Genomic DNA, 17,574 nt, shown 5'->3' on the forward strand with positions numbered 1-17,574 from the left:
CTCATCATTGAAATATTAGAAGATGGTTAACAATAATTAATTAATATTTTTTTTTTGGGGATATATGTCCTCTGCGGTTGAATATAAACTAAAATGAGTCAAAAGAGACAATAATTCTAAAATCACAATGACAAGTAAATTTTGTTCTCATGGAGAAATGGAACTTTGTCTCTTCTTTAATCTCTATGATTTGTACATTGACTGACTATAACTATGTACGACTATGCACACAATATCATTTATCTAGAGCCAAAAACAAAAGGTGACCTATCCATCAAATTTTACAATGTTTTAGATTCAACACTAGCATCCATTTATTGTACCTAGCTACAGGCAGTGTCCGAAACAGCGTAGGAACCTCAGACAGATATTTGGCAGTTTCTTCTTTGTTCCATTAGACCTGTCCATCAAGCAATCCGTGGCCGAAATATCATTGGTTTCTTCCTCGTTTATTGAATGTTCTGCCTCCGGCAAAATGGACGGTGGCACTATATTTGCAGATTCACAAATGCTATCGAGAAAGTTTCCAATAAACTCTGCGATTTGCACAAATTCGGGCCGATCTTCCGAATTTTCGGCCCAACATGATTGCAAGAGGGGTACAATACCTGCAGGAATTTTGTCTATGCTTGGCCTTTGGTTCTGGAATAAATTTAAGTAAAAACCCATGATTAGGTAGATATTTCATACTCAAAATTCATTAAAATGAATGCGCAGCCAACCACATTTATTGAAGCCAGCTATCCTTCAACCAAGAACAAGAGGACGAAAATCGCAGCATAGGAATAGTTCCCAGAAGCCATGAAATGTAGTATTCGTCAAAGCAAGCCATCTTTTCGGGTCATTTTTTCAGTGGACGACAAGAAGAAAATAAATACGTTGACTATTTTTGCATGGAAGTTAAACCATATATACAACATTATGAAGAACGTACCTTTGCTGCAGCATATGCCACCATGATATTGTTCCTGCCCTTAAAGGGAGTGTTGTTGGTGAGCAGCTCCCACAAAATCATAGAGAAACTATAAACATCCACTTTGTGATCATAATACTTCTTCTCTCCCACTCGAAGAGCTTCTACACTGAACATCTAAATTTTTTCAAAAGAGAAAAAAATAAGACAGAAGTGAGACTTATTTATACCACAAAACATCGACAAGATGAGCTTTCATGCTTGAGAAATACTACCTCAGGAGCCATCCAACGATACGTCCCAGCCTCCGTTGTCATTTCGTCATCAGCCTCTTCTCTAGCTAAACCAAAATCGGCTAACTTGATTTTTCTTTTATCTTCTGTAAGAAGAAGATTGCCTAAAAGAACAGCGGAAAGATTATTACAGGCGAATTAAAGGCACAAAGAGTTCACTTCTACATTCGACAAAATAAGAAATTGTAAAGGTGATGAAAATCATATAGAAAAACTCGTCAAACATAATAAATTAATACTCAGAAATTGTAGAGCAGTAAATATTGAGATGAACAAGTACAAAATATTACTTGGCTTTAAATCTCGGTGTATAATTCTATTTTGATGAAGATATTCCATTGCTCGGGAGATTTCTAAAGCAAAACTCAGGGAAAGTTTCAGATCTGGACAATTTGGACGAATGCTCCACAAATATTTCTGCAGTGTGCCGCCTTTCATGAGCTCAGTTATTATCATCATTGTTGGTTCCGCAATTGCACCAATGAACTGTTGTCGACAAGATCATTTTAACAAAGCAGAGACGTAGCATCATATTCTTCAAGTTTTACAATATCCATCCCATATATATGAGTTATATTTACCTTTTCATTTGTCCTAAATATACAAGCAAGTGTCTATAGCTAGTATTATACTCTTTTGCTAATACACCTCTATCACTAAAGCAGTAGTTACTTCTAGTAACTTTTTATATACCAATAAAACACTCATTAAATAAAGATAAAATATGAAATTTGTTTGTATAATTGGTTTTCCCAATGATATTTTTAATCGGCGTTAAAAACCAAACAAGCATATATTTTTCTGACGGGAGGAGTAACATATTGCTAATATAATATATATGAAAATACAAAAATCGAGCCATTAAATGGTTTGCATAATACAGCTAAGAGACCATTTAGTTCAGCCAAGACCAGCAAGAAATGAGGTATCATAAATATGGTAAACTAATTTGTCAAGACAAGAAGATGGATTCAAAGGAAAATAAAAGATTATCCTAGTTATGATAAGCGAACTGCAAACTCTTGACGTAAAGCATAAAATAACAGATTAAGTTACAAGATATATTTTTGTTTATAATAATGAAAAGAGGAACATAACCAGGTTGGATGTGTACATAAAAAACATATGCACGCCCTGGTATGTGTAAATCTATATACCTGTATTATATTATCATGTTTTACTCTAGAAAGCATTGAAACCTCCCGGCTGAATTTTTTCTGTAGATCAGACCTCACGTTTGATACCATGTCTGGTTGTATCACTTTTATGGCCACGGGAATAGACCTGTACCTGCCAAACAGAATGGGAGAAAATTATATCAGCTATTTAAAAATACAAAACTTTTGAGAATAATATAGTGTGATATAGAATTAGAAGGCATGGTGATTGTCTAAATTATCTTCCTCTTTACCAAAGCTAAATTCTGGCTACATACAGTGTGCCACAAACATACTCTGCAACTAAATCAAAAGTGATTGTGTCCAACCACTTCAACATTGGCATATATTTGCTTCCTTGCAAGAATTTTTTCGGCGATAGAATATGTTTAAAACAACTAACCCTGGCCATTTTTCCCATACGGTTGGCCTTTTCAAATGTCCATTGTAGGCAAAAGTTGAGCAGACAAATTTTGTAGAGGCTTCGAATTTCCAGCAAACGATCAAATATGTATAAAGCTCAGCCTTGTAGAAGACATAATTATTAACTTGATCAACTGGAGACCAGTGAAACTAGGGCTAGCAACAATGGATATCTACTGTATTGTGAGGAATTTTGGGGCTGATGAACTTTTTAGTTCTATAAAGTTAAGTCAACAGATAACCTAAGTAAGCTCTTATTTTCATTGGAACTTCTAGGCCTACCTTGAAATAACTTGTTGTTATAAGCACAAATATATCAGTATCAAACACCAAACTAAGCTACCATATTCAAGAGGAGAATGTTTTCAGTTCTTAAGCAGATGCATTAGTCCCACCAACTTATGGCTGAGTCACATACTGACATCACTTTTATCTCATAGTGCGAAAAAAATATTAAATGGAAACAAGGAAAATGTGTAGCATGTCTCAGTCAAAAATCTATACCAGATCAACGAAGCATTTAATTCTTATATCTTTCAAGCCGGAGTGCCGGACTATCAGGCATTTCATGGATTAGTTAAAAAGACCACAAATGCTTCATTAATCCATGGAAGTAGGTTGCATAAAAGCATAATCTATCACAAATAGAAAGGCACAAAGCACATTACACCTTTTTGTCTACTCTCGGTCATCGAAGGGCTTTTGAGTTTATTTGTTTGAATATCATGAGGCGGTCAAGTCAACAAGACTTAATACACATAATATTTATATGTTACACAAATCTTAGTCCCAAGATCCACGAAGATATTGTACCGATAAATATGAAAGATTACACGTATACAAAAGTAATCTAATACGAATAGCTAAATTCTCGTAAGATTTCCAGATTACTTGACTCAATAAAACTAATATGCAATGTTTGTTTCATACCATAAGATCCAAGAGAGTCAATTAAAACCGTGGACATGTGCACATATTCTCCTTTTGGAACACCCTCGTAGATGACACTTGGTTACTTCGTGTCAATTCGCATCGCAAGCTACAAATTTTTTTCTTTGTTTTACGTCATTAACTTGAGAACGAGTATGACAAGTTGGGCGTATTCTCTTACGTCATTGGGCATTGTAATGGTATGCACCTAACAATACTTTGTTGATTTCTCAATCCTAGAATTACATCTCCACCAAAAACCTAGAATGTTTCTAGTCAAATTAACAAGGACATTTACTGTTGATTAGATAATTTACATAATAGATTCCAAATCTAGCAAGAGGAAAAAGAAAATTGTATCCATCTATGAACAGGTTTTTCTGCATAGAGAAGTAGGCCGGTTTTCAACATCTAAAACCAAATGACAAAAGATCACAGTCCTCAACAGTTAAATGGGGAAAGAGATTATTTAAATAATAACATGAAAATTTGCCAATGGTGAAACCAGAAGAATTCTCACAGACACCGCCCCAATGCGCACAACAGGGAACACGTTAAATCGAAGGGAAAAAAGATAAAGATAGAAAGAAAGAAAAACCCCCACAAAGTAAAGGTCGCAAGAAAACTCTGGCATGCAATAAAATTCAAGAAAATAACAAAATCACGAAGATCAAGATTGTTAACAAAATGGAGCCATAAAGATGGGTTTTTTCTAAGCGAAGAAAGGCACTCACAATCCCTCGTAGACGGTGGAATTAGTCCCATCAGAGATCACTTCTCCTACAGAAAGCTGGCTAGCATCTATCAGAAGGTTCTTATCAATACTGACCAAACCATTGGAACCCATTCCATCACCAGAATATACTCCATGAATGGTGGACAAGGAGATTTCAGAGGGTTTAATTTCATCAGACATTTGACTAATAAACCCACTGATGCATCAGAGGGTGAGCAGAGAAGGAAGTAGTGTGTGTTGGAGGTATGTGTTTTGGGGGTATTTAAATGGAAATAAGAGGGAAAAAACCTTTCAAGTTTAGTAAATTATTAGTTTCTTTCAATCCTCACTAATTTACGATTCCCCTTCTAATTATATGAAATACTGTTATTTCAATTTTATCCTTGAGATATATTATTATAAATCAATAGGCTATATATATATTTTTTAGAAAGAAACAGATTGCATATTGATGAAATGTACATCATTTTTCACAAAATGACCCAACCAACACTGAACATAAGAGCATGCTTAGCCAACATGTTACATATATATAGGTTGAACCGAGGAGCTTCAGTATCCACTGTCTGCACAACGGTAGCAACATTGATCTCCAAAATCCATTCTTGCTTTGCAAATCGATTAGCACCTCTCCAAAACGACATGTTCCTTGGCTACGTGTTTTTTCTATTGCCTATTTAAAAGAAAAGGGTAAATAATTCAAAGATTGAATCACACAGACACACAACACACCACAATTAATTATGTCAAAAATTTGTGTGAGACGGTCTCACAGATAGTATTTTGTGATATGAATATCTTATTGGGTAATCCATAAAAAATATTATTTTTTATGCTAAGAGTATTACTTTTTATTGTAAATATCGGTAGAATTGACCCGTTTGAGATCGTCTCACAAAAGACATACTCATTAATTAAAGATCCTTTATTTAGTAAATTAATACCATAGAAATTTATTTTTGGTAAATTTGTGACCCGTCATTCGATTTTGGGGCCTTCAGAGATTAAAAAAAAAAACAGCGGGTTGGGTCTTATGTTTGGGTTACATAAGAAATAATTTTAGTTTGGATTCTATCCAGGCCCAGATTGTTGTTTTTCTAGGCCCTAAAATATCTCTAAATCGTTTGGCTAATTCCCATTTGCCCACGATCTAATATTTGCTTCATCATATTATTATATTATATTTTTTGTTTTCTTTTTTATATGACTCTCTCGTATTCTAATTTCTCAGAGATGGGAAATTAGAAGAAAGATTTGTTAACAATAAAGATTTAAACAGAATAATCTATAATACTCATGTGATAACACAATTTGGCGGGAAAGATCCCGAGTATACCTCATACGTTATAATAATTAGAGTCAAAAATAATTATTTTATTTTTATCTTTCAATTCATAGTCCAAATTCCAGACTCACGAATCAAACGATGTGTATATTACATAACTAATAAAATATTATACGATAATTCGTTCGATATTAGTGTGCTACAAAATATTCTTAAAGGTTTTAACATTGAAATACTTTGAAATTTTAGGAAAGTTATTAATTTAGAATGCACTATAAGGTAAATTGCTCCGAAGTAGTCCATTTTCGGCTCGATATCAAAGAGAATATTAACTATTTGCACGTCTTATTTATTTATATTATGTTTAAGAAAAGTGAGAGAAGGAATAAACACATAATATACGACAACCTAATCAATATACATTAGTCAAAAAGCAGGTTACATTGATGACAATAATGTATACTTCCTAATTACTATTTAGTACTAAAGATTTGAGACACTTACCTGAAACTAAGGAAGACAAAAAACAAAATAGTTTGTAATAGCTTACACGTTTAGTCCCTAACATAATAAATCTAGCCATATGTTATACAACGAGCTACTCGATCGGGATTATACTCTCTGTATATGCTAATTATTATTCCATCACATGAAATATAGACATGAATATTTGCAAATAGAATTTATTTATATGCCTAGTACTCGATTAGCTATATATGTAGTTATAACTTACATATAGTAGGGATTATTCCATACATCTAGCACGTAGAACTCGTTGCTGTTTAAATCTTGGAAGTCGCCGAGGAATGGTGGGTCGTTAACGGCGTCGATGGAGAAGGATGAGCATGGACTGTTGCTTGAAAACCCGTCACCACGCTCGGATAGTCTCTGGATCTCCTTCTCCGCTTCTTGGAGTTGTTCCTTGAGTTTCAGAAGCTGTACCGACGAGTATACTTGATATTGTGATCTCAAACAAAAAGAAAAGAAAAAAAAGGAGGAGGTTTGGTGTGTGAACATCAGGCAAGTAGTTAAATTTAATGGATTTATATCACTAAAGTTTTATAAATAAATCTCACACAATTTGAGTCTTGAGTTTCGATCGAGTAACCAAACCGAAACCTAACCATAAGTAAGGTTTGGTTCAATTTTTGGAACGAATATTGGTCTTTCGAGCGGCCTACTTACAATGTGTAAAAGTGTAATGCGTGGAGACAAGACGTGGGTGGCATTGGCTTTGTGCTAGCTACACCACCACCCATCGTAATTTATTTAATAGAAAGCGTACGGAATTTTCATCGACTGTGACTGGATTTTGGGGTTCCCCGTACATGTATGTCTTTAATTTTCCGGACATGCATTTCCATATATATGATGCTAATTTCTATATATGTTCTTTGTTTCCTCTAAACAAATTTTAATAACACGATCTCTTCCAATATTTATCAATAAACTTGGTGAGTCGATTGAAATTATATCGAGTTAGTATTTCATTATTTCGCAAAAATTATTACGGATTTGGATCAGAATGCTATAAATTGTTTGTTTGATCGAGAAAAAAATCAACATAGCCAAAACCCACAAAAAAAAAAACACCGACCTGAGTTTCGAGGCGGCATTTCTCCATCACGGTAGCGTCGTGCTCAGACTTAAGCTTGGAATACTCCTCCTCCATCTTCTTGCTCTTCCACCTGGCCCTCCTGTTCTGGAACCACACCGCCACCTGCCGGGGGTCCAGCCCCAGCTCCGCCGCCAGCCTGTCCTTCCTCTCCGACTCCAATTTATGCTCACTCCCAAAACTCTGCTCCAACATGCTCATCTGCTCTTCACTCAGCTTTCTCTTCCTCATCGCCATCACCCCACCATGACCGCCCTCGTCGCCTTTGTTCTTCTTTCTTCTCCGCCGCGGCTTCGTGCAGCTCGCAGTGCCGCCTGAATACACAGCTGAAAAGTTTCTATATTTAGGAACAAACCCATATGCATGCATGTCAGATTTACCCTTTTTCCATAGACCTGGCTAGCCCAGATTCATGGTATACAAATTAACTAACCTTGTGGTACAAATTGGCCGTATGTTTCAGACGGATAGTACTGAGAAATGAGTACCGTAGGATCATCGAGTTGATGGCAGTCCATTTTTCTTCTCTTTTTTCTCTCTCGGTGCTGTGAATAGGGAATATTAATCAATAGTCACTGTTTAGACTTTACAACTTGGGAGTGAATAGGAAGCAAGAAAGTTGCTATCTTATGTAATCAACAAATCGAATACTTTATTTATAAAGAAAAATGGTTGAAATAAGTCTTGTTTTTTCTTCAATTATCATCAATGCCACTGCCTCATAAATTTATAATGTAACAGTATATATTTGAGCGAAGTCAAGATAAACCGCGGTAAGTTCATTATATTAACCCTCTCGGTGAACTTTTACGAATGGAGACAAACAGAGGCATTGGATTCATTCAACACGGGTGATAAAGAGTTAGTCATTTGATCATCTTAAATGGAAGAAAAAAGTGGTTTTCAAATTAGCTAAGTTGTCGATTATTTGGAATAAAGAAGGTACTGGTTTTCAATCAATTATATATAGCATTAGAGTAAGGGTCAAATCTCTGATACATTAACAACTTCCCATATGTTTCATTAATCTTGTCTTAGGTGGCATTTGACATTTAATGTCTGTTATTAGAGATTGATTTTCTTACACATGCAAGGTAGAGCTGGAGTACTTGCAAAAAAATCTCCACGAGTTAGAGATGCAAAGAGGCAGCAGTAAACATACTAGGTAACAGCATGATCATCTAATTTCCTCGAAGAAACATTTTAAAATAGATAGATTGTATTTTTCGCAAATTATAGTATCTTAAAAAATTGGCTTATGTTAAATATATTTCATTTGATTAAAAAAAATAAATAGTATATATGTTGATAATGCAACACTTGAATTCCTTTTACCCGAGATGGAAGCTCGGAATGTTTCTTTTCAAATAGATTAGGTTTTGTCAAATAGGGAAATTAGATTGGACGGATGCGTAGCGAACCCTTTTTCCTTTAATTTCTCCATATATGTCTTGGATTGGTAAAACATGATTCAATGTATGGGTTCATGAATCTCGTTTCTTGTCTACATTATATACTCGTCCTTTTTATTTCGTCTAGATGCGTACCAATACAACAACCCAAGTTCAATAATGCTATCAAATTTCATTAATCCATAAATTCTTTTATATCTATCTCATTAATTTCTATTTGTAATAATGTCGTAATATCAAAATCACTGTTGAAGAATTGAAATCAACTTGAGATCGACTTCAAGATTTGAATTGAACTGAACTACTGGGGCTCGAAATCAGGTTTACACCCATAATTTATGAACACGTAGATTGCGCTAGCTTTTACTTTGGACCCCTTCTTGAAAAAACAAAGTTCCAAAGATTACCATCCATTATATATTAAGCAATACAAATAATGGGAGAAATAGCAGTAATTTAACTGAATGAATTCCGATTGCCATACATAAGTTTAACAATTTATCGTTAATGTTTTTCGCTCTTTGTTTATTTTTCTTAATTGCAAAAAAGAGATTGCAATATTAATTATTTGAAGTAACTAGGAATAAATGAAATAGTTGGATGTTTGACGAAGCAAAATATAGCTTCCAAGCCAAGGAAAGTGCACATGGGGCTGAGCCTTTCCTAACATCATTAAGACTCAGAGTCGTGAGGCCAACATATTCCATACCATTATCCACTTAACTGCCAATTAGTTGGCAACTAGCTTAAACATAATTTTAATATTGAAGGATCCCTTTGATTTAGTAGCAAAGACATGCCCCAATAACTATAGATATTAAATCTAGCAAAATGTTAATAGAAGATATAGAATGTCATAATCATATACATCATAGACATGAAAAATACAAATTTACTTTTTACACAAACTTTTAAGATTTGACCCTCTAAACAAAATGCATAAATATGCTATGGGGAATAAATGGCAAATATGGAATATAATTTTTTTTTAAAAAAAAATTCACATTTGATTATTGGATGTTGTTATTCACACTTTTTTTTATTTATATTTTAATTGTGAATAAATTTTATATGTAAAGAATATAAAATGAAGGGTAAATATCAGTACATTTGATTATTTTAATTAATATAGTCGAAATTTATGCTGAATTGTCTTTGGTGTCGAATGTAAGAAGCCAACATCGACCAAAATCTTATTTTCTTAATTTATTGTACTATACAAAACTTGAACCCATGTTAGTGTGTGCACATGCATAAGACAACAAACTACCAAAGAGATAAAGATCAAAATGCATGAACTCCGCAACTTTTGGCAAAGGATGGTATTTGTTTTATAAGGAAAGTTTTATCTGTTGGGATATCAGGGAAATAAACGAGGTAACATCGCAGCGGAACATCATAAGTGATATCAACAATTGAATAAAATGGACACCAATATTTATAGTGGTTCACCCCAAGATTGGGCTACGTCCACTTTAAACCTCTCAAGGAGATCATTTCTTTATTAATAACAAAGAAGACAAAAGAATTGAGAATACAAAGTATTTCACTCAGAACACTCTGATTTTAACACTCACTTTCTCTCCACTAATCCTATTCCTTCCAAGGATAAAAACTCCTTAAGAAATCTCACACTAAATCATTTATCTCACTTCTATACTTATGATTGTAGATGAGAGGATTTTGTGTTTTGGTGTGATTTTTGAAATGAAGAATGGATGAGTATTTATAGGTGAAGTTTAGGGAAAAAACAAAAAATAAAACCTCATGGCTTAGCTCATTATTTTTGACTAATCAACACATGTGTTAATTATGTTGTTAAATTCCAAAATGGTGTGCTTTGAATTCAAATATGGCTTGATTACTTAACAATTCTCCCCCTCAAGCCCATTTTGTGAATTCGATCAAACCTGCAACAGCTTTACAGTATTCCAACTTCCATCTCGACAATGTCTTGGTCATCATATCAGATCCATTTTCATCCGTGTGAATCTTCTCAAGCTTCAACAACTTCTTCCCCAATACATCTCGTATCCAATGATAACGAACATCAATATGCTTTGATCTTGAATGCATTGAAGGATTCTTTCCAAGATGAATTGCACTCTGACTGTCACAGAACAACTTGTATTGATCTTGCACAAAACTTAATTCCTCCAAAAACCCTTTCATCCATAACATTTCCTTGCATGCCTCAGTTGCTGCAATGAACTCTGCTTCAGTGGTTGATAATGCTACACACTTTTGCAACTTTGACTGCCATGACACAACTCCCCCTGCAAATGTAATCAGGTATCCTAATGTGGATTTTCGGGAGTCAACATCTCCTGCCATATCTGCATCTGTTTAGCCTACAAGCTCAAGTCTGGATCCTCCAAAACTCAATCTATATTTAGAGGTTCCACGTAAATATCTGAATATCCATTTTACTGCAGCCCAATGTTCCTTTCCCGGTTTTGAAAGGAATCTACTCACTACACCTACTGAATGAGCTAAATCCGGCCGAGTACATACCATGGCATACATCAGACTTCCAACAGCTGAAGCATATGGAACACTTTTCATTTCTTCTTCCTCATCCTCTGTAATAGGACTCTGCTTTGAGTTCAACTTGAAGTGGTTGGCAAGAGGACATCCAATCGCTTTGGCCTGGTCCATGTTGAACCTCTGAAGTACCTTCTCAATATACTTTTCCTGCGACAACCAGGTCTTCTTGGCATACCTGTCTCGATGGATTTTCATGCCAATAATTTTTTTTGCTGGCCCCAAGTCTTTCATAGAAAAAGTCTTGCTTAGTTGCTTCTTTAGGCCTTTGATTTCAGAAACATCTTTGCCAACAATCAACATATCATCTACATAGAGTAGAAGCACCATCAAATCATCAACAGAGGTATCTTTGACAAACACACAATGGTCTGCAGTGGTTTTCTTGAATCCCTGTTGAGTTATCACCGATTCAAACTTCTTGTACCACTGTCTTGGTGCTTGCTTGAGACCGTACAAACTCTTCTTTAATCTGCACATGAGGTCCTCTTTCCCCTTCTATTCAAACCCCTCTGGTTGCTCCATGTAGATTTCTTCCTCCAAATCCCCATGAAGGAATGCGGTCTTGACATCCATTTGTTCCACCTCCAGATCAAGCTCAGTTGCTAACCCTAGCACAATCCGAATGGATGTCATCTTCACCACAGGTGAAAATAATACGTCAAAGTCGACCCCGTGTTTCTGTCTGAAACCTTTGACGACAATCCTAGCTTTGAATCTTGGTTGACTACTGTGTTCTTCGTGCTTCAATCTGAACACCCACTTATTCTTCAAAGCTTTCTTGCCTTTCGGCAATTTCACCAGCTCAAATGTCTCATTATCATGCAATGATTGCATTTCTTCTTGCATAGCCTCCATCCACTTATCTTTGTGTTCACTGGTAATAGCTTCCTCGAAGCTCTCTGGTTCTCCCCCGTCAGTTAGCAGGATATATTCATTTGAGGAATATCTGGTTGAGGGTCGCACTTCTCTTCCAGAACGTGTGGTCATTGTACCACGAGAACTTTCTGCTGGTGGTTCACTGTGAACACGGATCTCATCATCATCTTCATGATCATTCTGCAATTCTTCATCTTCAACCGGTTGTGGATTTATTGTTGAAGGCCACCATTCCAGATCTTGTTCAGATCCAGAATTCTCCTTTTCCGCAGTCTCCAAGAATTCATTCTCCTGAAATATGGCATCACGACTTCTTATAGGCTTTTTGAGATATGTATTATAAAACTTGTAACCAAGTTGATCCTCGCCATAGCCTATAAATATGCACTTTCTTGTTTTGACATCCAACTTCTGTCTTTCATCCTTTGGTATATGAACATAAGCAACACAGCCAAATACCCGCAAATGATTATAGGAAACTTCTTTGCCTTGCCACACCTGCTCCGGGACATCATAATTGAGAGGAACACAAGGTGAACGATTCAATATATATGCAGCAGCAACCACGGCCTCACCCCAAAATTCATTAGTCAGCTTTGCATGTGAGAGCATGCTTATGACTCTTTCTGCCAAAGTTCAATTCATCCTCTCAGCTAATCCGTTGAGTTGTGGTGTCTTTGGTGGTGTTGTTTGATGTCTGATTCCGTTCCTTTTGCATATCTCATCAAAGGTTCCAATGTATTCTCCTCCATTATCCGTTCGAATACATTTGAGTTTAATGGATGTTTGTCGTTCAACCAAGTTTAGAAAATTGTTGAATGTTTCCGCAACTTGGTCCTTGGTTTTGAGTGTCAACACCCAAATTTTTTGAGAATGATCATCGATGAAAGTTACCCAGTACCTGGCTCCTCTAAGCGACAATGGCATCGGACCACATAGATCTGAGTGCATCAGATCTAGTATTTTATCGGCTCTGCTAGGAGGTGAAATTTTGAATGATATCCTGTTTTGCTTTCCGGCTAAGCAATTTGTGCATTGTTTCATATGAACTTGCTTTATACCGGGCAGAACTTGCTTGCTCACAAGGCGTGTAAGATTCTTTTCACTTATGTGACCAAGACGTCGGTGCCACAACTCTGTTGAGTTTTCTTCCCCTGCGTAGTTCACTCCTTCAGAATGATTTTCCTGAACTACATATAGCTTTGACATCTTTAATCATTTTGTCACCACAAGTGATCCTCTTGAAATCTTACATACCCCATTTCGGAAGGTTGTACAGAAACCTTCTTCATCGAGTCTTTCGACTGATATCATACTCAGGCGCATATCTGGCACATGCCTGACGTCTTTCAGGATCAGTGTAGAGCCATCCACGGTAGTCAAGCTCACATCTCCTTTTCCCACGACTCTGGATAAGTCGTTATTCCCCATTCTCACCACACCAAAGTCCCCTTGTGTGTAGGATGTAAAGCATTCTTTTCGAGATGTGACGTGGACTGTTGCTCCACTATCGATCACCCAACTAGTTAATTGAGTTGCCAAATTTACGGACTCCTGCTCTAGCTCGTGAACAACATTGAATTCATCAATGGCGTTTGTTTGCTCATCGTCGGTTTCATGTTTGTTTTTCGGTTGCCGACAATATTTTTTAATATGTCCGTTTTCTCCACAGCGATAACATTTTATGTTGGCATATCTCCCTGTGTACTTGCTTCTTCATGGCTTCTGATTTGTGTTTTTCTTGATCTTGTTTCTTTCCCTTGACTCAGCAGCCAAAACATCTGACTGTGAGGTAGAGGATCCTTGAGATCTCCGCCTCATCTCTTCATTCAAGATGCCACTCTTGATGAAGTTCATACTCACGGCTCCTCCCGGTGCTGTGTTCGTGAGTGATACCTTCAGAGTCTCCCAAGACTCTGGCAATGAAGCTAGCACAATCAGAGCTATCACCTCGTCATCAAGTTTTATGCTCATACTTGATAACTGCTCCACGAATCCTTGAATCTCGTTCAGATGATCTGCGACCAAAGTTCCTTCTTTGTATCGAACCTGGACAAGCTTGCTCAAATAGAACAATTTGTTGTTGCCACTTTTGGAGGCATATAGTGTCTCCAACTTTTTCCAAAGCGTACGAGCATGTGTCTCGTTAGAGATGTGATTATAGACGTTGTCATCGACAAATTGTCGGATGTACCCGCAGACTTGCTCGTGCTCGAAGTTCCATTCAGCATCTGATTTATCATCTGGTTTAGACTCGCTGAACACCGATATGTGCATCTTGGTGACGAATAGAAGATCTTTCATCTTACTTTTCCAAAGTTGATAATTAGAGCCATTAAGGCTAATCATCTTGCTTGTGCGTACCTCCATCTTTTGTGAATGCTACCAACGAATAATCGTCAAAGCCTGAACACAAAAGAACCACTTCCCTAATACTGTCTAGAAAGCCTTTTCTGATGTGGAAGTTCAGACTAAACTGCAACCACAGAGCATACGAGGACTTCCTATAGTATTTGAGAACCTGGCTCTGATACCAGTTGTTGGGATATCAGGGAAATAAACGAGGTAACATCGCAGCGGAACATCATAAGTGATATCAACAATTGAATAAGATGGACACCAATATTTATAGTGGTTCACCCCAAGATTGGGCTACGTCCACTTTAAACCTCTCAAGGAGATCACTTCTTTATTAATAACAAAGAAGACAAAAGAATTGAGAATACAAAGTATTTCACTCAGAACACTCTGATTTTAACACTCACTTTCTCTCCACCAATCCTATTCCTTCCAAGGATAAAAACTCCTTAAGAAATCTCACACTAAATCATTTATCTCACTTCTACACTTATGATTGTAGATGAGATGATTTTGTGTTTTGGTGTGATTTTTGAAATGAAGAATGGATGGGTATTTATAGGTGAAGTTTAGGGAAAAAACAAAAAATAAAACCTCATGCCTTAGCTCATTATTTTTGACTAATCAACACATGTGTTAATTATGTTGTTGAATTCCAAAATGGTGTGCTTTGAATTCAAATATGGCTTGATTACTTAACATTATCCATATATTTTTGCATCCAATGAATGATAGCTGACCACGTTCATATTGGATCCACATTATTGGGACTGTTTTGGGGAAGGGGAATTAGTCACAGTCTAGCGCTCCAAAAAGGAGAGAGCGAAAATTCCAATTTAAGTTTTTTTGATGAGCAATGTGCACATGATATGCATGTAGAGATAAACGAATCAAACCGAGTTGAATATTAATAAAATTTAAGAATAAAATTAAGAATGTTTGAGTTCGAGCTCTTGGTTCGAGTTTGGCTCAAAATATTCAAACATATTTCTTGAACAATAAAAAGCTCGAAATTTCTTAAAGACTCGAAAAGTATTATATCTTTAATATATAGTTGTATTATATTAATAAAATATTAAGACTCGCGAACTAAATAATTTGAGATCGAGTTCGACTCGGAAAGAACTTCAAACATATTTTAGATCGATAACTTCGAGTATGAATCAAATATTTATCAAGCGCATGGAGGCAACATAATTTGTGTGTGCCAATCGATGGGGGATGTGTATGTCTCACTAATTCCCACGGACTATAAAGTTCTCCGCAAAATATTTTTGAGTAGATTTCTTATAAGACGGTCTCACGAATCTTTATCTGTGAGACGAGTCAACCCTACCGATATTCATAATAAAAAGTAATACTCTTAGCATAAAAAGTAATATTTTTTCATGGATACCCAAATAAGATATCCGTCTCACAAAATACGACATGTAGACTGTCTCACACAAGTTTTTGCCGATATTTTTTACATGTGTGGGAAGCGAGGGTACTCGAAAATTATTATCATCACACATAGGTAAATTTCGAAGGCAAAATTTTTGGAGAGAAGGGCCATTTAGTTTTCAAGAGCGCCCTAGATAGATCACACCTAATTGGTCTTTGAATAACATTTTTGACTCGTAGTGGTTTCGGTAATTATGACTAGCTAGATATCACAATATAACATATAATATTCTTTCACGTAACTTTAACTTTGATCAAATTGCTGCTTCTTCTTCTTTTTTTCTTTTTTCATTAAAAAAAGAAGAAAGAGCCCTAGTTAATGAACATGAAATATGTATTAATTGAATTGAATTAGTGGGTGTCATGTTTATCCCGACAAACCAAGCTTCTGTTTCCCCATCTCCCAACTTAGCTCGTTGATGCTTAAACAGCTAATAGGGATTAGCTTTTCCATTTTTTTATCACTCAAATTAATTAATAGAGTATTCAATGATTCTTTTTCTCTTTATTTTCATTTAATTGCACCATTAAATTAATTATTAAATTAAATTATAAAAATATACAAGTTCAAAGTTTCTTTATGATTTTTTTTTTGGGTAATAAAACCGGCTTTTAGGTGTCATTCCAACGAAGGACTTGGCAGGAAACAATAGAAAATTAAATAATTTATATTATTATTTGTATATATTTTATTTTCTAATATGTGTCCCCTTCGGAGTGGATTGCTTTCAAAATCAGAATTTCAAACAGGCCTTTATCTCCGCCTCTTTATTGTTCCGTCCGTACATTTATTTTAACAAGACCTGTGCCACGACTAGCATAATAAAATGGTTGGTTAACAAAGTATAAAGCAGCATGATTTATATATAAACATATGTTTTCTATAGATGCAAATATTTTGGTGATTTCAATCTTTCTCTTTTTAAAAAAATATATATATATATTTTTAGTAATTGAATCATAGGAAATATAGATTTGATTAATTTGATTATCTACATAATAAGTTTGGGGGAAGAAAACAACTTTCTAACTTTTTGATAAATATATCAAAACAGGTAATTAAGTTGAAGTCATCAATTGTTCACTTTAGTTGCTAGATTGAGCAAGACAACAAATCTGGTTTGTAAGTAAAAATTGTTTAAATATAATCACCACTATTTATAGCACACTGTTTTCGATCCTAAAATTACGAAATTATAGTGTTCATTACTGTATAAATGTTTAAACACAGAATTTCTCATTTGTTTGCCATCACCTTATATATATATATATATATATATATAGTGGACCACGTCAGCACGATGATGGACAAAATAAATATTTTTTCAATGCTTAGAATTCAACGACCCTTATATTACGCCTTAATTCAGGCGTTTAGGCATTCGTAGCCTTAATCCATTTGTCCCCTGCTGGCCTGCCTTCTCCCTGCCCTAAATCATAATCATCCGTTTGTTAATTAGTTTGACGAATATCTCGAGTTTGAGACAAAGTCTTATCGTTAAATCTTCTCTCGATTAGTTTTTTTAAAAAAAAATCAAAAAGGATCCATATTCTATTTAGGAGTTTACTTGTTAGGAATCGATGTT

At 35.5% G+C, this 17,574-nt stretch overlaps 2 protein-coding genes across 2 annotated transcripts; both read right to left on the reverse strand.

Moving 5' to 3' along the window:
• Positions 1 to 149: 149 nt before the first annotated feature.
• Positions 150 to 4,674, reverse strand: LOC142522759 (serine/threonine/tyrosine-protein kinase HT1-like). Its single transcript, XM_075626288.1, has 6 exons — positions 4,451 to 4,674; positions 2,364 to 2,496; positions 1,497 to 1,692; positions 1,189 to 1,310; positions 935 to 1,090; positions 150 to 642 (listed from the first exon to the last, which is right to left on the reverse strand). The coding sequence occupies exons 1-6, from the start codon at positions 4,630 to 4,632 to the stop codon at positions 328 to 330; spliced, it is 1,104 nt and encodes a 367-aa protein (XP_075482403.1). The 5' UTR covers positions 4,633 to 4,674; the 3' UTR covers positions 150 to 327.
• Positions 4,675 to 6,303: 1,629 nt separating this feature from the next.
• On the reverse strand, positions 6,304 to 7,978 carry LOC142522692 (homeobox-leucine zipper protein ATHB-40-like). Its single transcript, XM_075626227.1, has 3 exons — positions 7,786 to 7,978; positions 7,335 to 7,678; positions 6,304 to 6,673 (listed from the first exon to the last, which is right to left on the reverse strand). Exons 1-3 carry the CDS (start codon positions 7,868 to 7,870, stop codon positions 6,467 to 6,469), a joined length of 636 nt encoding a protein of 211 aa, XP_075482342.1. The 5' UTR covers positions 7,871 to 7,978; the 3' UTR covers positions 6,304 to 6,466.
• Positions 7,979 to 17,574: the final 9,596 nt, after the last annotated feature.

The sequence above is a fragment of the Primulina tabacum genome, chromosome 13, assembly GCF_025594145.1.
Source record: "Primulina tabacum isolate GXHZ01 chromosome 13, ASM2559414v2, whole genome shotgun sequence".
In the NCBI taxonomy this organism is placed as follows: Eukaryota; Viridiplantae; Streptophyta; class Magnoliopsida; order Lamiales; family Gesneriaceae; genus Primulina; species Primulina tabacum.

Excerpts from the sequence above, each read along its gene's own strand:
- LOC142522759 (XM_075626288.1), bottom strand. The coding sequence starts at position 4,632 with ATGTCTGATGAAATTAAACCCTCTGAAATCTCCTTGTCCACCATTCAT. Across the intron at positions 1,311-1,496 it reads ACACCGAGATTTAAAGCCAA|GCAATCTTCTTCTTACAGAA; the intron begins GTAATATTTTGT and ends CTGTTCTTTTAG. Across the intron at positions 1,091-1,188 it reads ATCGTTGGATGGCTCCTGAG|ATGTTCAGTGTAGAAGCTCT; the intron begins GTAGTATTTCTC and ends GAAAAAATTTAG.
- LOC142522692 (XM_075626227.1), bottom strand. The coding sequence starts at position 7,870 with ATGGACTGCCATCAACTCGATGATCCTACGGTACTCATTTCTCAGTAC. Across the intron at positions 7,679-7,785 it reads CGGCCAATTTGTACCACAAG|CTGTGTATTCAGGCGGCACT; the intron begins GTTAGTTAATTT and ends GAAACTTTTCAG. Across the intron at positions 6,674-7,334 it reads AATGCCGCCTCGAAACTCAG|CTTCTGAAACTCAAGGAACA; the intron begins GTCGGTGTTTTT and ends TCGTCGGTACAG.